Below are 21,103 nucleotides of genomic sequence, written 5' to 3' on the forward strand. Positions count from 1 at the left end.
AGCTTTGAGAGCGCTATAATGTGAGATTTAATTGTTCAGCTTGCAGCGTCCCAAATTTACAAGAGGAGACAAAATGATGGCGAGAAGAATCGCTTTTTAATACCACAGCGTGTCCTACACCGTGCACTTACAAAAGGAATGAAGCCTTCGCCTCTTCGCCTTCTTTCTTTCATTGCACCGAGCAACACCCACAGGCGTCCGTCCACCCAGTTTATAACTGGTTTACATATTCCTGGGTTTAGAGGGTACACCTGGCAGGTCCTCACTGCTATCAGCAACTGTAAACCTCAAGGCGGGCTTCAGACAACGAGGCTGTTGGGTTTGTCTATGCCGGTCATGAAACGAGCGGCGCCCTTTGCAATTGTGGAGTTAGCAGGGCGGGCAACACGATGATGACAACGTTTACTTCTAGAGCTCGTTTTCATACAAATGACGGAGCTCAAGGTGCTTTACAAGATGAAGAAAGAACAATATTAAAATAAGATTAGGCAATGCTAAGCAACAAAGAATGAAGTAAAGTCCGATGGCCAGGAGGACAGAAAAAAACAAAAGAAAAACTCCAGAGGGCTGTGGAAAGAAACACAAACAAAATCTGCAGGGGTTCAGAGGCCACGAGACCACCCGGCCCCCACTGCCCATTCTACCCAACATCAATGATCTCAATCAGTCCTCATGGTTTACAGGCTTCATGTGGAAGAATTCGATGATGATGATGGTCATGTGGTTGGCACCCAGCCCGGGATTGGTTCCTGCCTTGTGCCCTGTGTTGGCTGGGATTGGCTCCAGCAGACCCCCGTGACCCTGTGTTCAGATTCAGCAGGTTGGACAATGGATGGATGGATGGATGATGGTCATGTGGACCTCTGGCCTTACATCCATCAATGTAGAGACTGCAGGGTGCCCTGATCAGTTTATAGGGGGGATGCAAAGATCACTGCTCAATACGAATATGAAAATGCTAAGTTTGTGTCATTCATTTGGTTTCTGACGCCAATTAATGATCAGCGGTATACAGTGATCCCTCGCTATATCGCGCTTCGTCTTTCGCGGCTTCACTCCATCGCGGATTTTAAATGTAAGCATATGTGAATATATATCGCGGATTTTTCACTGCTTCGCGGATGTCTGCGGTCTACAGTACGTGTGCTTCCTCAGTTGATTTGCCCATTTGAATTGAAACAAGGGATGCTATTGGCAGATGGCTGAGAAGCTACCCAATCAGAGCACGCGGTTAAGTTCCTGTGTGCTGCTGATTGGCTCAGCGACGGAGTGCTGCATTAACCAGGAAGTCTAATCTCACTCATTCAGCATTAACGTGCACAAGCACCAACAGAAGATGCAAATGATTGCAGAAAAGGTAAAAGTTTTGGATATGTTGAAGGAAGGAAACAGCTACACGATGAGTCCACGATTCTTTTTATTTTAAAAGGAGGAAAAGCATATAAGATCTACGGCCGCAGTGTCTTTTAACCAGAGTTGCAAAATGAGTTGCAAGTGGACGTGATAAGGCAGTAGTCTGGATGGAATCTGCTTTAGGGATTTGGATTGAAGAGTGATGGAAGAAGAACAACGGCGGTGCTAAACAGTCGCCTGAAGAGGCTCCTTTAGAAGAGCTGTAACGCTCTCCTTTGTTGTGCAGTAAAATTAAACTCATCGTTATCGGACAAGTCGTCGTGTCATTGTTGGTGAGTAACCATAATTAATTATTTACGTACAGTACTTATTACAGTGGTGTGAAAAACTATTTGCCCCCTTCCTGATTTCTTATTCTTTTGCATGTTTGTCACACAAAATGTTTCTGATCATCAAACACATTTAACCATTAGTCAAATATAACACAAGTAAACACAAAATGCAGTTTGTAAATGGTGGTTTTTATTATTTAGGGAGAAAAAAAAATCCAAACCTACATGGCCCTGTGTGAAAAAGTAATTGCCCCCTGAACCTAATAACTGGTTGGGCCACCCTTAGCAGCAATAACTGCAATCAAGCGTTTGCGATAACTTGCAATGAGTCTTTTACAGCACTCTGGAGGAATTTTGGCCCACTCATCTTTGCAAAATTGTTGTAATTCAGCTTTATTTGAGGGTTTTCTAGCATGAACCGCCTTTTTAAGGTCATGCCATAGCATCTCAATTGGATTCAGGTCAGGACTTTGACTAGGCCACTCCAAAGTCTTCATTTTGTTTTTCTTCAGCCATTCAGAGGTGGATTTGCTGGTGTGTTTTGGGTCATTGTCCTGTTGCAGCACCCAAGATCGTTTCAGCTTGAGTTGACGAACAGATGGCCGGACATTCTCCTTCAGGATTTTTTGGTAGACAGTAGAATTCATGGTTCCATCTATCACAGCAAGCCTTCCAGGTCCTGAAGCAGCAAAACAACCCCAGACCATCACACTACCACCACCATATTTTACTGTTGGTATGATGTTCTTTTTCTGAAATGCTGTGTTCCTTTTACGCCAGATGTAACGGGACATTTGCCTTCCAAAAAGTTCAACTTTTGACTCATCAGTCCACAAGGTATTTTCCCAAAAGTCTTGGCAATCATTGAGATGTTTCTTAGCAAAATTGAGACGAGCCCTAATGTTCTTTTTGCTTAACAGTGGTTTGCGTCTTGGACATCTGCCATGCAGGCCGTTTTTGCCCAGTCTCTTTCTTATGGTGGAGTCGTGAACACTGACCTTAATTGAGGCAAGTGAGGCCTGCAGTTCTTTAGACGTTGTCCTGGGGTCTTTTGTGACCTCTCGGATGAGTCGTCTCTGCACTCTTGGGGTAAATTTGGTCGGCCGGCCACTCCTGGGAAGGTTCACCACTGTTCCATGTTTTTGCCATTTGTGGATAATGGCTCTCACTGTGGTTCGCTGGAGTCCCAAAGCTTTAGAAATGGCTTTATAACCTTTACCAGACTGATAGATCTCAATTACTTCTGTTCTCATTTGTTCCTGAATTTCTTTGGGTCTTGGCATGATGTCTAGCTTTTGAGGTGCTTTTGGTCTACTTCTCTGTGTCAGGCAGCTCCTATTTAAGTGATTTCTTGATTGAAACAGGTGTGGCAGTAATCAGGCCTGGGGGTGGCTACGGAAATTGAACTCTGGTGTGATACACCACAGTTAGGTTATTTTTTAACAAGGGGGCAATTACTTTTTCACACAGGGCCATGTAGGTTTGGATTTTTTTTCTCCCTAAATAATAAACACCATCATTTAAAAACTGCATTTTGTGTTTACTTGTGTTATATTTGACTAATGGTTAAATGTGTTTGATGATCAGAAACATTTTGTGTGACAAACATGCAAAAGAATAAGAAATCAGGAAGGGGGCAAATAGTTTTTCACACCACTGTACATGTACATAGTTTAGTGTCACTGTACACACATTTTACTGTATACAATTTTTCTTGCGTTGTACGTATTTATTGCTGGTGGCCTGTCTGTCGTAATGGCTGTAACATATGTGATATCGGAGACACTCGATATCTTTAAAATAATATTTAGGTTTTACTGTATGTAAACTGTGTTTACATACATAATTTCAACGAATCTTACCTAATATCTAAGAGAATACAAAGGGTTTATGCTGTATAATTGTGCGTGAAATGTTTGTAATAGTGTGGGAGAGTTTATAAGGGTTTAAAATATATAAAAATAACCATATAAACATATGGTTTCTACTTCGCGGATTTTCTTATTTCACGGGTGGCTCTGGAACGCAACCCCTGCGATGGAGGAGGGATTACTGTAACGCCATGAGCAGTCAAGCAGAATGACCCCTTTAATTGGCCGACTAAAGAGATCCCAATATGCAGGCCCCTTCTTCTCCAGACAGTCTGTAATCCCAAAAGGGTCACTCTGCTTGACCTTTCACTGCATCCACAATGGCTCATGCGGTACCTGGCCCTCGCACTATGGGCATATAACGCCTAAAATGTGAAGAGCGTGCTGAAGGCGTCACACACACAACGTTGTTGAAGGTAAGGCGGTCTACCAGTTACACTGCAGGGCCAGTGAATCTCCTAAACTGCGATTTGCATTGCGGCACAGCACAGGGGCCTTCACAGGAGGGCTTCATTGAAAACGGACTAGCAAGTCAGGAAACCTTAAAGTTTGGGCAAATCCTAAAGAGGGAGGACAGAGCTGGAAAACTACAGCATCACAATTCTGTGACATCTGAAAACTCTTCTGTCAGATACGAGTCTTTGGTAAGTTTCTCAGCCAGCCAGTGATGCATACGGACATTTTATAAATGTTTATGAGCACCTCAGTTTTTATGGAAATCACAAACTTTAATGTTTCATGAAATCAGGGCAGAGTACAAATAAAATAAAAAGAAAATCACGAGCACTCTCCCCTTGACTGTCTCGTATATTCAGATATGGGGATGGATATTTGAGGAGTAAACACAAAGACATGGATTAGATTTTTATATGAAGTACATTAAAGAACCATCAACAACAAACTAAATCTAATAATATATTGAACAATTATTATAAACGTCAAATTGAATAATGCAGCTGCATGAATAAAAAAGTTGCCATGATCATTTTATTTTGGCAAACCATTCAGGTAAATTAGAACCTTCAGTAAGCGGAATTGGGTCACAAGTTGCAAGAGACTTTAGTAAAGTGTGTAACGTAATACATGGACACAAAAGTTTGCTTACGTAAAGCTAAAATGTTCTCAACTATGTACGTATTACCATTTGAATGTCAAACGAAAAATTGTGGTTATCTCGAAAACAATCAAAGAGACAAAATACGCTTAGAATGTGGTGCTTTACCATAATATGATGTGAAATTATCGAAATTTTAATATTTTTGGGGAATAGGTAAAGTACCATGTCCGGTTAGTGGAAACAGCCCAAAAGTTGATAGAAATCTACGTTTTGTACCAAATACAAACCCTAACCTTAATTTGGTTGACCTAAGCGAAAGCGTACTCAAGTTATCGTGTTTACACACGCACACAATTCCAAAATGGGATTTTCTGACTCGGGGATCATCAAAATCTCAAAATCAAATTTTTGGATGATTCCAATACTTCCCCTATACTTTATATACAAGAAAGTAAAAATAAGTCAAGGAATCATTCTTCTTCTTTCGACTGCTCCCATTGGGATTTTTTGTTTTTTTATTTTTTACTAGTCATTAAGCCCGTTACAATAACGGGCGCTAGAACAGTAGTCCATAAACATATTAAATGGCAAGGGACCTTTTACCTCATTACATTTTTTCCATAAAATGCCTGTAACTTTCTCTGACAGTAATACTGGCTTTGCTGTCCGTAATATGCGTTTAATTTTCTGTCACAACAGTGGGCAATCAGCAGATTCTCCCCAGCAACTGATGTAATGTGCGCGAAAATAAATCTACTTTAACTTTACACTTTACTGGGCCAAGCTTCGTAATCGCAAATCTGACATCCTCAGAGTGAACACTTGCACAACAATGGAGAAGCTGGTCTCCGCGTCTCAGTACCCGATTGGATTTTTCGTGTTTTCTGTTTTAGGTCTTACCTCATTTACTGAAATCCGATTGGATCTGCTGCACGATATTTTATAGGTCCCGCCCTCTCTGTCTTGTGTGACACATCAGGCAGCCTTTGAAGCGTTGCACCGTGCCCCGCGCATGCGCACTTCACACACGGACACTGGACGCACACAAGGGTTTTATTAAAGAGGATCAATTTTCTGAACTGTATCTGTGATGTCTTTCACTTGGATGTTAGAGGTAGCACACAGTAACTAAAGCTGGGAAGAAATATTAGTGTGTGTGTTTTCAGTTAAGGCTGTAAAGCAAAAAAAAAGGAATATTTCAAATGGGTTCTTTTCTACACCCCCTGTAGGCCTGATCTTCACATTGACATACGGCGAGCTGATCTCTGGACCGTCCACCTCCATCATTTCATTACATCAGTTGCCATTTTTCACGGACTTCATCATGCGTGGATTTTGTTAGTCGTTTGTTATTGTTGAATTTGTGTTTATTGTGTATCACCAGAAGGTACTTGGGGTGGGATCATTGTAATTTGTACAGTTATATTCGTTTATTATGACTTAACACAGTCTTCCATTTCTGTTTAATTACCGGTTGCTTTTTGTCTCTGTGAGGGAGTGTGTGTGAGTCGGGCCGAGGTTGGGTGCGTTCCTGGGCTCTCCACCAATAAAATAAAGAAATCACCGTCTACTGACAGTGTGAATCTTAGCTTGGGTTTTTAGTCCGCTACACTACAGTGTCGTCACGTGCTGCAGAATTAAATGGCGTTACTGTAGATTTGGCCGTTCTTCACCTCCGTGGGCCTTTACAGATCACCTACTTGAAACAGCAACTTCAAAGGCAATTAAGAAAAAGAAATACAGAATCTGACAGTCAAAAAAAGAAAAAAAAAATACCTGGGGAACGCCAGTAAACTCCGAATTGATGGGCGCTTCAGGAAATTGAGTGCCATTCATTGAAACCTGCAAGACAACGAAAAGAAAAAAAAAAAAAGATGTTAGACTTTCTTAAAGTAATACTGGAAAAACGCTGCGAGCCAAAATCGAGATTTGAAAATGGCCGAATAAAAGCAGCTACACGACACATCAATGTAATTAGGGGTGGCACGTCTCCTGGACTTCTTAAAAAGACGTTTCCTCTTCCATCTGACGGGATGCCACAGATGGGATTAGAATTAAACTAAAGTGGGATGACATGTCATCAAGAAGGCCCCCCCCCCCTTAAGACCTTTACTTCCTTAGAGGCCTGCATTGAGGCTCACCAGCCTCTACGGGTACACCGTGGGGTCTGCCCTCTCTGGCTCTGGGAGCGGGCAGTACGGCCAAAACTCCAAATCGCAGACTGGTGACAAACTCTGACCATACTGGTAGAACGTACAGCAACCGTGTGAACTTTCAGACTGAAATGCATTTTTAACAAATCAGCTGGACACTAATAGTGCATGCTGGCACACCCCCCCTACCCGTCACCTCACGTCTCTGCTGCTCGTGTTGTGAAGAGGGGAGCTGAACGCACTCTAAGGAGACGCCATCGCTCCTCTGAAACCCCCCCTTAAATGGTGATACAATGGGAAACACATACGGTATTTTATTTTACTTCCTCTTTGCTTGATCATCTGCTGTGAACGTTAAAAAGCCTCTACAGCAGCTGTCCTACTGCTTGTGTTTTATTTCTGGCCCCCGGTGTGGTTATTGTGAGGCTTTTTTTTTGCTGTATTTTTCAATCAAAAAATCTTAATACATAATTCGCCTGCCTCCTCACTCACTCACATCCATCCGAAGCCAAATGCGCAGTCGCTTTCTGCGCAGCTGACAGAAAACCCTTACGAAACCAACATCCAACCCCAACATCGCGGCAGGCGGCAGATTTACGGCCGCAAAAATTCAAAGAGAAAGGCGACTTCGATTAAAGCTCTAGAGGCCTGAAAGGCGATTTTGACTACAGCTCGAGGCCTAATTACGCATTCTGATTTAATTACGCATTCATTCAATACACCTATATATCAGGTTTGTGGTGCTTATACTTATTACTATTCCATATTGTACTGGAACATTCATCATTCAATATTATACTATAGGCCTGGAAAATTCATCAACTAACAGTACAAGCCCGTACAGTAATGAGTAAAGTGGACTACAATCATTACAAAACAACTTCTTCGTTACTTATCATTTGTTCTTCATACACTGCTGACATAAAGTCGTGCCTGTTTCATCTTACATTGTCGAAACGGGCTCTTTGTCTAGTTAATAATATTAAAAATAACACAGTACATCTCCCCAACACTGTGCATCCTCTTAAGCCCCAGTACTCCAATATAAACAACTTAAGCTCTTTCACTAGGATAGATTTACCTGATTTATATAAAATAATTTCTCAACTGAGACCCTCCACCTGCGTCCTTGACCCAATACCAACAAGCTTTTTCAAAGAAGTATCGGGTGTGCTAATTGATAATTTTCTTGACATAGTAAACTCGTCATTAGATTCGGGGGTCTTCCCAGACCGTCTTAAAACTGCTGTAGTTAAACCCCTACTTAAGAAAAATAATCTCGACTTCACTGCTTCTGAAAATTTTAGACCCACCTCTAACCTGCCTTTCTTAAGTAAAATTCTACAGAAGGCTGTCATTATACAGTTAAATGAGCACCTCAATAAACCTGCTATTCTTGATAAGTTTCAGTCGGGTATCAGAACAAATCACAGCACAGAAACTGCACTCGTTAAAGTAGTCAATGACTTGCAGGTAAATGCAGACAGAGGCCATTTATCTGTTCTCATCCTCTTAGATCTGAGTGCCGCATTTGACACCATTGATCACAATATTCTTAGAAATCGCCTTAGTCAGTAGGTGGGCCTCTCTGGCAGTGTCTTAGATTGGTTTGAATCCTACCTGGCAGGTAGAAAATTCTTTGTTAGTTGTGCTAATTATACTTCAAAGACACATGATATCCTATATGGTGGTCCACAAGGCTCTATCATGGTCTGCTGCTCTTTTCAATTTACATGCTTCCTTTAGGTCAGATTATCTCAGGGCACAACGTGAGCTACCACAGCTCTGCTGACGACACACAACTGTATTTATCAATAGCACCTGATGACCCCGACTCTCTTGATTCACTGACCCCAATGTCTTACTTGTGTTTCTGAATGGATGAGTAGTCATTTTCTCAAACTAAATAAGGAGAAAACAGAAATTTTAATGATAGGCAATAATGGATACAATGAGGTTATTAGAAATTAACCTGATGCATTAGGATTAAAAGTCAAGACGGAGGTAAAGAATTTAGGGGTAACTGTTGACTGTAACCTGAATTTTAAATCCCATATTAATCACTAGGACAGCATTTTTTCACTTAACAAACATAACAAAAGTTAGACCTCTTATATCATTGAAAGATGCTGAGAAATGAGTTCACGCTTTTGTTTTCAGTCGACTAGATTACTGTAACGCACTCCTCTCAGGACCACCAAAAAAAGACATCAATCGATTACAACGAGTGCAGAATGCAGCTGCTAGAATCCTAACTAGGAAAAGAAAATCTGAGCACATCACACCAGTCTGAGCATCACTACACTGGTTACCTGTGTCATTTAGAATTGACTTCTTATGGTTTACAAAGCCTTAAATAATCTGCTCCATCTTATATGTTGGAATTTCTGACATCTTACACTCCCAATCGTAACCTTAGATCTTCAAATGAGTGTCTGCTTAGAATTCCAAGAGCTAAACTTAAAAGAAGTGGTGAGGCGGGTGACCTTCTGCTGTTATGCACCTCAAATCTGGAATAGCCTGCCAATAGGAATTTTCCAGGCTAATATAGTGGAGCACTTTAATAAACACATTACTGTAACATGGCCTTCTCATAACTTCACTGTAATCCTGATACTCTGTATATTCAATTAATTATCATTACTATTCATGGTGGTTCCACAATCCATACTAACCCCAACTCTCTCTTCTGTTCTTTTTCCGGTTTTCTGTGGTGGCGACCTGCACCAACACCACCACCTGATCAAAGCACCTTGATGTCTCTACCTTGATGGATTAAAGGCCAGAAGTCCATGTGACCGTCATCATCAAGACCTACCATGAGAACTCTGAATACAATGAGGACTGACTGAGGTCATTGATATTAGGTAGAATGCCTAGAGGGGGCTGGTCAGGTGGTCTCGAACCCCTGCAGATTTGATTTTTGTTCTCCTGCCATCTGGAGTTTTTTTGTTTTTTGTTTTTTCTGTCCTCCCTGGCCATCGGACCTTACTTTTATTCTATGTTAATTAGTGTTCTCTTATTTTAATTCTTACTTTGTCTTTATCATGTAAAGCACTTTGAGCTACGTTATTTGAATGAAAATGTGCAACAGAAATAAATGATGTTGTTGTTGTTAAATCATTTGGCACAAAGTCTCGTCTCACGGGATGCAAGTTCTTGTTATCTTTTACTTTATAATTTAAAAACGGAATAACAATCTGAAAATATAACAACATCACATTAAACTTCGATAAATTCTCAAAAGAATGATACCAAACATATATATGTAGGTTTTAAAATAAGCCTGATTTAAAGCATGACAAAAAAACGTGACATAAAGTCACATAAAATCATAAATACAACCATATACACATACACATATACATACATACAGTGGTGTGAAAAACTACTTGCCCCCTTCCTGATTTCTTATTCTTTTGCATGTTTGTCACACAAAATGTTTCTGATCATCAAACACATTTAACCATTAGTCAAATATAACACAAGTAAACACAAAATGCAGTTTGTAAATGGTGGTTTTTATTATTTAGGGAGAAAAAAAATCCAAACCTATATGGCCCTGTGTGAAAAAGTAATTGCCCCCTTGTTAAAAAATAACCTAACTGTGGTGTATCACACCTGAGTTCAATTTCCGTAGCCACCCCCAGGCCTGATTACTGCCACACCTGTTTCAATCAAGAAATCACTTAAATAGGAGCTGCCTGACACAGAGAAGTAGACCAAAAGCACCTCAAAGCTAGACATCATGCCAAGATCCAAAGAAATTCAGGAACAAATGAGAACAGAATTAACTGAGATCTATCAGTCTGGTAAAGGTTATAAAGCCATTTCTAAAGCTTTGGGACTCCAGCGAACCACAGTGAGAGCCATTATCCACAAATGGCAAAAACATGGAACAGTGGTGAACCTTCCCAGGAGTGGCCGGCCGACCAAAATTACCCCAAGAGCGCAGAGACGACTCATCTGAGAGGTCACAAAAGACCCCAGGACAATGTCTAAAGAACTGCAGGCCTCACTTGCCTCAATTAAGGTCAGTGTTCACGAGTCCACCATAAGAAAGAGACTGGGCAAAAACGGCCTGCATGGCAGATTTCCAAGACGCAAACCACTGTTAAGCAAAAAGAACATTAGGGCTCATCTCAATTTTGCTAAGAAACATCTCAATGATTGCCAAGACTTTTGGGAAAATACCTTGTGGACTGATGAGACAAAAGTTGAACTTTTTGGAAGGCAAATGTCCCGTTACATCTGGCGTAAAAGGAACACAGCATTTCAGAAAAAGAACATCATACCAACAGTAAAATATGGTGGTGGTAGTGTGATGGTCTGGGGTTGTTTTGCTGCTTCAGGACCTGGAAGGCTTGCTGTGATAGATGGAACCATGAATTCTACTGTCTACCAAAAAATCCTGAAGGAGAATGTCCGGCCATCTGTTCGTCAACTCAAGCTGAAGCGATCTTGGGTGCTGCAACAGGACAATGACCCAAAACACACCAGCAAATCCACCTCTGAATGGCTGAAGAAAAACAAAATGAAGACTTTGGAGTGGCCTAGTCAAAGTCCTGACCTGAATCCAATTGAGATGCTATGGCATGACCTTAAAAAGGCAGTTCATGCTAGAAAACCCTCAAATAAAGCTGAATTACAACAATTTTGCAAAGATGAGTGGGCCAAAATTCCTCCAGAGCGCTGTAAAAGACTCATTGCAAGTTATCGCAAACGCTTGATTGCAGTTATTAGGTTCAGGGGGCAATTACTTTTTCACACAGGGCCATGTAGGTTTGGATTTTTTTTTCTCCCTAAATAATAAAAACCACCATTTACAAACTGCATTTTGTGTTTACTTGTGTTATATTTGACTAATGGTTAAATGTGTTTGATGATCAGAAACATTTTGTGTGACAAACATGCAAAAGAATAAGAAATCAGGAAGGGGGCAAATAGTTTTTCACACCACTGTACGTATATATATATATATATATATATATATATATATATATATATATATATATATATATATATATATATACATATATATATATATATACGTACAGTGGTGTGAAAAACTATTTGCCCCCTTCCTGATTTCTTATATATATATATATATATATATATATATACACACATACATACATACATATACATATACATATACATATACATACATATATATATATACATATACACAGTACTGTGCAAAAGTTTTAGGCAGGTGTGAACAAATGCTGTAAACCAAGAATGCTTTCAACAATGGAAGTGTTAATCATTTATTTTCATCAATCAACAAAATGCAGTGAATGAACAAAAGAGAAATCGAAATCAAATCAATATTTGGTGTGACCACCCTTTGCCTTCAAAACAGCATCAATTCTTCTAGGTACACTTGCACACAGTTTTTGAAGGAACTTGGCTGGTAGGTTGTTCCAAACATCATGGAGAACTAACCCCAGATCTTCTGTGGATGTCGGCTTCCTCACATCCTTCTGTCTCTTCATGTAATCCCAGACACACTTGATGATGTTGAGATCAGGGCTCTGTGGGGGCCATACCATCACTTCCAGGACTTCTTGTTCTTCTTTACGCTGAAGATAGTTCTTAATGACTTTGGCTGTATGTCTGAGGTTGTTGTCCTGCTGCAGAATAAATTTGGGGCGAATCATACACCTCCCTGATGGTACTGCATGATGGATAAGTATCTGCCTGTTTTTCTCAGCAATGAGAACACCATTAATCCTGACCAAATCTCCAACTTCATTTGCAGAAATGCAGCCCCAAACGTTCAAGGAACCTCCACCATGCTTCACTGTTGCCTGCAGACACTCATTATTGTACCGCTCTCCAGCCCTTCGATGAACAAACTGCCTTCCGCTACAGCCAGACATTTCAAATTTTGCCATTTTTCTTCACCCCAGTTCCTATGTTTTCGTGCATACTTGAGTCGCTTGGCCTTGTTTCCACGTCGGAGGTATGGCTTTTTGGCTGCAACTCTTCCATGAAGACCACTTCTGGACAGACTTCTCCGGACAATAGATGGGTGTACCTGGGTCCCACTGGTTTCTGCCAGTTCTGAGCTGATGGCACTGCTGGACATCTTCCGATTTCGAAGGGTAATAAGCTTGATGCGTCTTTCATCTGCTGCACTAAGTTTCCTTGGCCGACCACTGCGTCTATGGTCCTCAACGTTGCCCGTTTCTTTGTGCTTCTTCAAAAGAGCTTGAACAGCACATCTTGAAACCCCAGTCTGCTTTGACATCTTTGTCTGGGAGAGACCTTACTGATGCAGTAGAACTACCTTGTGTCTTGTTGCTGTGCTCAATCTTGCCATGACATGAAACTGTCTTCACAACCTCACCTTGGTAGCAGAGTTTGGCTGTTCCTCACCCAGTTTGAAGCTGTTTCTGTTTCAGTTAATGACTGTGTTTCAACCTACGTGTGACATTGATGATCATTAGCACCTGTTTGGTAGAATTGGTTGATCAGACACCTGACTAGAATCCTACAAAATCCCTGACTTTGTGTAAGTGGACCTCTAAGAATTGATGCTGGTTTGAAGGCAAAAGGTAGGAACACCAAATATTGATTTGATTTAGATTTTTCTTTTGTTCACTCACTTTGCATTTTGTAAATTGATAAAAATAAACAATCATTTATATTTCTGAAAGCATTCTTTGTTTACAGCATTTTTTCACACCTGCCTAAAACTTTTGCACAGTACTGTATATACAGTCGAGCCTTGATATACGACCGGCCTGACATGCAAACAACTTGCTTTACAACCAAAATTTTTGTTTTGAATTACAACCAACATCTTGTGTTACGACCCGAATGTGGTCACATGTATCTGCTTGTGCGATTGTAAACAAACAGCCGACAGCATTTGTAAGCATCAGTCGGACCCCAGATATGTGCGTTTGTGGACATAATTTCGGTCAGTGCAGTGATTTATATAATTTATTTCGATAATTGCTAAGGAAGGAAGCGAAGGTAAAGAAAGCGATCACAATCGAAACGAAGAAGGAAATTGTGTGGAAATATGAGAGTGGCGTTCGTGTGACCGATCTCGCTAAAATGTACAGCATGTCAAAATCCACCATCTTGACAATTTTACAAAGAAAAGATTTGTATAAGGAAACTCCTTCCAAACCCTAACCACCTTCCATTTCATTCTCCTCCTCCTTCCTTCCTGCAAGCCAAAGATGTCAACTTAAATGGGGAGTACAGGATGAAATTGTTGTTTCTGGTAGGCTAGGCACTTTTTGATAACTTTTTGGTTAGTACATTAGAAAAATTATTGGTGTTTTTGGTAAATTATGCACATTATACAACCCTTTTTTATTATGAAAAGATTAAGTAAGTGTTGCTGTGGAAGGTTGTTGTCCCGGGGTGTGTCTGTCTGTCAGTGACACGATCTTCATAGTAGATGCGCTCGATTCATCAGCACGAGGCTTACACTAATGCACTAATGGAGCCTTCAACAAGTTCCTATGAACACGTGTGGTGCTTTCCTGCTTACTGGCGGTGTGTAAACAGCACCCAGCACATGGTAATTTTACTGGAGTGTTAAATTGAAATTCATCATTGCACTTCTAACACCAAAGACAATGACCGTCAGTTATTAATTTGACAATCTCATACCGCAGTTAAAGTTCTGAGTGTTCTTAATTTTCGAATGAAACGCCAAGACGACAAACAACAATTTTTTTTTATTATTATTTCAAAGCCCCATTTTTTTTTTTTAGTATTAGTGGAGGGCACTATAAAGGTGACCAAAAAAAAAGACTAACCTTTAACAAGTGCTTTTTTATATAACCAAGAACGACGCCATCTAGAAGCCATACATGGCCCTAAACAGACATTTCCAAAAAAAGAGGAGAAACATTTTGCTTAACAGAAGGGGGCGAGGTGGAAACAAACACCCCCCCCCCCCCCCGCCCTGTGGAGGCACCTGCTAATAATATAAAGAAGTCCCTCAAGCTTCCCAAGGCGGCACTCGCTCCCCTCATGGCCATGCAGTGACAACGCCACGTCTCTGATGACGACACACAGGAAGCACAAACAGCAGTCGTGCTCACAAACGCGACACCACAGCGGCCTGTGCTCACCTCTCGGGTCTGGCAGACAGGCGGGACGAGCCACCACAAGTGGAATTGGCCAGAAGGGCAAGGGCACAGGCTGGCACAGCACACAACAAAGAGAGGGTGACATTATTACTGTTCCAATTCCCGGCTCCCTGTCTGTCAGACTGTGTGGAGTTTCCCCGCTGAGAGGTTCTGACAATTGAAATTCAGCCAAACGTCGCTGCCTCCTCCTCTAATGTGTAGACGCTTACTAAACTGCAGCAAAGCTTTAAAGCAGTCCCTCTGCGTCACTAGACGCTGCCATCGGCCACCGCTTGACAATTATAGACTCGTGAGCTCCATCACTGCAGACATCTGTCACCCGATTCTATAGGTCAGTGGGGACCTGCACCCTCCACTCCAGATACAGAGCCGGGCTACCAGGTGTATAGCCCAGCAGACTGCCGGGCACACTGACGAGGAGTCCACTCCTGCCGCCATTCAAACACAGGGAGACTCACTCGAAAGAGGCCCTGAATATTCTGTAATGACTCTCACTAGAACGAAGCAACGTGCAACGAGCTACTCAGTTTATGGAGCTTCAAACAAGCTGGGATGCCCCTGCGTAGGAGCGATGAGGTAGGCGCCGGCCGGACCGCCATCGTGACATTGAACCTCTGTTAGCAACTTCTGGGTGCCTAGCGCCCGTACCCCTTCACTCAGTCAGGATGGTGGTGTACCGTATCGAGCAGCGCGTCTTCATGGTGTGAACCTACTGGGTCACCAATTCGTTTAAGTGATGTCAGAATCAATTGGATGATCGCGAGCTAACGGAAGGTGACTTCCAGCAAGATGGAGCAACGTGTCACACATCATAAGGCAAGGAGCCTGGCAGAAATGGAGTCCTTTGAGTGGCTCTGGCCACCACGGGCACCGGATCTGACACCACCACACTTCTTGCTTTGGGGTCTGACAAAGTAAAAGTTATCAGAACAGGCCTCACACTCTGGAAGATTTGAAGGAAAACAAATTGATAAAATCCGCTGTGGTATTGTTCCAACTGGCTAGGAACTTCCTACTGTCTTGGAATCTTCTGATCTTGTCTCACTTTCACAGTTAAAGAGTACCATCGACACCCTTAAACCAGCTCTCAGTCCTCTTGCTGTTGTACCACCTCGCCTCACAGTGTTTCGGGTCCATCTTTACTGGCCGTTATCAACGGTTCTATTACTGAGTGGGCTGTGCCCTCATTCTTTAAATGTGCTGCGGGGCGTCCCTGTCTTAAAAAAGGCAGAATTAGATCCTGGAGTTTTAGACAATTTTCGCCCGATTTCCCAATTGCCATTTCTTGCTAAAATATTAGAAAGAATTATTTACAATCAATCGGTTGATCATCTTAACTCCAATAATTTATCTGAGATCTACCAATCAGGCTTTAGGTGTTATATGGTGTTGAGACGGCCCTCCTGAAAGTATTCAATGACATCTCCATCATCACTGACTCGGGTGGCGCTGCAGTCCTTCTCCGCGAGCTTTGACACGACTGACCAGGAGACATTGCTGCTGGGCTTAAAGGGGCCGCTCTTAACTGGTTCAGGTCACATCTAACTGGTAGACAGTGACTTTAAATTCCTCTTTTCCGTCTCCTGCTCCTCTTAAATGTGGTGTTCCTCAGGGATTCATTTTGGCTCCTATTTTATTCTCTGTATACCTTCACCCTATTGGAGTTATTTTTAAGAAATTTTAACATTTCTTTCCACTGCTATGCTGATGACACTCAGGTTTATATTCTCGTCTGCAACTCTGAAATAAATCAACTGCACAACTGTCTGTCTGAACTAAGATCCTGGATGGCTAAAAACTTTCTTCTTCTGAATCAAAATAAAACGGAGGTCCTTATAGTGGGCCCATCAGCTAAAGCCCAAATCGGTCTTGGACTTCTCGGCTCTTTCTCTGTCTTTAGCAAACCTCAAGTCCGCAATCTCAGTGTTATCTTTGACAGCAACCTCTCTATTGAGAAACAAGTTAACTGTGTAGTCAAGAGCTTCGTCTTTTAGGTATCATCAGGCCTTTTGTATCTTCTAGAGATCTGGAGAAAGCTACTCCTGCTTTTATCTTTTCTCGCCTCGATTACTGCAACTCGCTGTATTCTGGGATTAGCAAATCTCTGATCCGCAGGTTACAGTTGGTCCAGAATGCTGCCGCTCGCTGTCTGCTTGGGCCAAGAAACTCGAATTCTGTTTCTCCAAATATTAGCTTCTTGACACGGGCTGCCTGTCAGTTTTCAAATCTTGACATGGGCTCGCTCCTGGCTATTTATCTGAATTGTGTGCTTTACAGCAGCCATCTCAAGTGCTTCGATCTTCTGGTTAGTTGTCTCTTGTTGTCCCTCGTGCCAAGTGGGGTACTCAGGGGGACAGACGGGGCTTTGGTGACCTCACCTGTGGGACTCTCTACCTCGTCACATCAAGGAGTCGTCGACAATTCAAAACGAGATTAAAGACTCATTTCAATTCACTTGCATTCTGTGACCTTCAGTAATACGCATGGTTTCCTCATTGACTAGAACCGACTATACTTCCTTAGAAGGCTGGCGTCCTTCAACATCTGCAATAAGATGCTGCAGATGTTCTATCAGACGGTTGTGGTGAGTGCCCTCTTCTACGTGGTGGTGTGCTGGGGAGGCAGCATTAAGAAGAAAGACACCTCACGCCTGGGCAAACTGGTGAGGAAGGCAGGCTCTATTGTAGGCATGGAGCTGGACAGTTTGACATCCATGGCAGAGCAACGGGCGCTGAGCAGACTCCTGTCAATCATGGAGAATCCACACCATCCACTGAACAGGATCATCTCCAGACAGAGGAGCAGCTTCAGCCACAGACTGCTGTCACCGTCCTGCTCCACTGACCGACTCAGGAGATCGTTCCTCCATCACACTATGCGGCTCTTCAGTTCCACCCGGGGGGGTAAACATTAACATTATACAAAGTTATTGTCTGTTTTTTAACTGCATTATTATCAATCTTTAATTTAATATTGTTTATTGTATCAGTACACTGCTGCTGGAGAATGTGAATTTCCCATTGGGATTAATAAAGTATCTATCTATCTATCATTTATATAGTGTCTTCCACTCTATCTATCTATCTATCTATCTATCATTGTGGTTATGTAATCTTACTTTTACTTATTATTTATATTATTTATGTGTTTTTTCTTCTTTCATTGTAAAGCCCTTTGGCCACAGCATTCCTATGTTGTTTTAAATGTGCTATATAAATAAATTGACATCCAACGTGAAATTGCTGCTATCCTCCCCGAATCGTCCAAGAACATGGAGTGCCGCGTCGAAATGTGTCTGGCAGAAAACGGAAACCACTTCCAGCATCACGTCATGCAGTCGATTACACAAACACGTCAAGGCAGACAGCGGATTGCTTGGGTTCAGATTTGTTCATCCTACCGAGAGCTACCACAGGATATTCGGGGTCTCTTTCGAGTGACTCTCCCCGTGTCTCTTACATACATTTCTCTTCTGGTTCGTCCCACCCACACACAGCCGACACGGCATTTCTCGATTCCTGTTCCTGCTCTTCCAAACCCTTCTTCACGCTGCCTGAGGCCTCCCATACACCCCCGCACCGCTTTTCTCGATTCCTATTCCTCCTTCGGACCACCTACCACGTTCCCCGCTCCTCTCTCATGACCCCATTGGTGTCACGTCACCACCCTCTATCTAGCCTGACCGCGTGACCTTTCACTTCAGCCATGTGTGCGCCTGGGAGTCTTTTAAGTAGCCTGCTATAGGAAGGTACTCTGTCGACCATTGGCATTGGTTTCGCTCCTTCGTATTTTCGTTATATTTGCGACGGTTGTTTCCTAAGCTTTTGTTATAAAATGAACGACAGTATCTTCTCTGTCGACAGGTTTTTGTACAACGTCATCTCTATTCCAGGATCCGGCAACTGCCTGTTCATTATCTGTCGTCTCCACCAAAACACCTCTTCACAACTGCGTCTTTCAAGAAGTATTTATTTCTTATTGATTTCTGAATTCCTTTCTCACCGTTTTCCGTTCCTATTCTTGCTATGGCGGGCGTCGGCTAGTATCTCAATATTTACTTCCAATTCATACGAGTATTTGAACCCTCACTTTGGTATAATTTCACAGCCTAAAATAAATGGCCTAGCAGCACAGCCACATCCTTGTAATGGCTGAAAGCAGGGACCAATAAAGAAGTGAATGCACGACAGGTTGAGTTTTTAATTCACACTCATTTGTATTCATGTCAACATTTTTTTAATTCTATATGTCAGCCCTTTAGTTGTTTATCCTCATAACTATTCTAATTAAAACCCAACAAGTTCAAACCTACACACAGAAAAGCGCTACATAAATGCAAAGAATTATTATTATTATAACAGTGAGAGAGCGACGTGGTCCTCCTGCCAAAACTTCTCATCCTCTCCTCACGGTGACTGAAGACAAGCAAACCTTTCACAATAACCTGAAACGTGAGGCCTTAAGAACTGAATGCTTACAACAAAAAGCCTGCAAAGGTCGCTTACTTTGTTTGGGACTGGCTGAGGATTTAAGAAACGTGATATCCAGTGAGGCACTGCAAAAAGCTGGTTGCCAGGTAGACGGCGAAGGCCGAAGCGGGACGTCCATAACAAGGAAATGACAAACCTGAGAGCGGCTGACAGGCTGTCAACTGAGAATCCAAGCAGGCCAGATAGCCGAGTCGTTTTTAAAGCAGCGGCGCTCCTCCTCACAGCACAACATGTGGTCTCCTAGTCCAGAAGCTTTGGAACAGCAAGGCCACTTCATCGGTGGTCACCATGCACTTTTAGGTTTAGGATCGTTTGAGGAATAGAAGACGAGATGTGGACAGCAACACAGAAGAAATCACCTTTTGCAGCAGACCACTCGATTCTGTTAGTACAGGACCACATGACTCACAGAGATTTCTTCTTCTTCCCCAGGTGGACGGAGTGTTTAACTAATAAACCGATCTGAATGTGAGCTCCTGGTGTTCACCCTGGCATTCACCCGTGAATAAACCAACATCAAGATCTCAGGGAGAAGAGAGAGATGAGGGGGAAAAAAATCAATCAGAGGCCTTACATGAACACTGGGCACGGCCATTACAACAATTCAGAACGTTCTGAGGGAGAGACGGAAAACAAAGGCGCATGACAGGAACATTGTGAAGAAAAACCCCAAAATGACGGCCAGCGACATCACTGACGACCACAGGGAAGAAATGGAGGCATCAAAATACACCACTGGAAGGAAACATCGACAGCAGAAACATCACAGCCAAGCTACAAGATGGTGGCCACTCGTCACTAGTAAGAAGCGTGAGTGCTCTCCCCTCAACTCTCTCGTACGCTCAGATATGGGGATGGATATTTGAGGAGTGAACCACAAGACAAGGATTAGATTTTTATATTATGTACATGAAAGACCTATCAATAACAAATCAAATCAAATCCATAATACACTGAAAAATTATTATAAAAGTCAAATTGAATAAATCGGACTCTGCAGCTGCATGAATAAAAGGTAAAGGACCACGTTCAGTTAGCGGAAATAGTCCAAAAGTTAACATTGTGAACCTCACACTTATATGCACAATTCGGTTGACCAAAGTGAAAGCGTACTCGGGTTATCGTATTTACATACACAGACAGACAGACACACGGATATAATTCCAAAAATGTTTTTTTTGGATTCAGAGAAGCCTAAAATGTCAACATACATCAACATCTCGACATCGTATCTTTGGACGATTACAATACTTTCCTTATAACTTCATATATGAGAAGGAAAAAATAGAAAAACGTTCAGCTAGAACCACAAAGCTGCTCAATCTTGTAGGCACCATTTGGTTGACCGAAAGTGAAAGTGAACTCAAGTTATCACATTTACACATGCAGACATCATTCGAAAATTATATTTTTGTACTCAGGGAGGTCTTAAACGTTGAGATTCATCAAAATCTCGACATCCACTTTTTGGACGATTGCAGTGCTTTCCTTGTACTTCGTATGCAAGAAAGTGAAAAAGTAAAGATGTAAGCCACAAAAGTTCTGGAACAAACCTTCATGGCCTGACAAGACCAAGATTACCTTCTACCAAAAGTGATGCGGTGGAAAACAGGATGTGCTCCCAATCTGAAACATACAAAGACATCGGCCAAGTCCTGTGGAGGACGCAAGTCATGATGGCAGCTGCTGAACAAACTCAGAAGTCTACAGGAACAGCCTGTCTG

General features: G+C 42.1%; 1 protein-coding gene across 2 annotated transcripts in view; it reads right to left on the minus strand.

Moving 5' to 3' along the window:
* Positions 1 to 21,103, minus strand: part of fam193a (family with sequence similarity 193 member A) — a 144,412-nt gene that overhangs the window by 94,048 nt on the left and 29,261 nt on the right. For both annotated transcript variants that reach the window (XM_051928618.1, XM_051928617.1), the window contains exon 2: positions 6,390 to 6,455. In XM_051928618.1, the coding sequence (XP_051784578.1) occupies positions 6,390 to 6,455 (66 nt within the window). The remainder of the gene's footprint in view (positions 1 to 6,389; positions 6,456 to 21,103) is intronic.

This window comes from Erpetoichthys calabaricus, chromosome 5, assembly GCF_900747795.2.
Source record: "Erpetoichthys calabaricus chromosome 5, fErpCal1.3, whole genome shotgun sequence".
Lineage (NCBI taxonomy): Eukaryota > Metazoa > Chordata > Cladistia > Polypteriformes > Polypteridae > Erpetoichthys > Erpetoichthys calabaricus.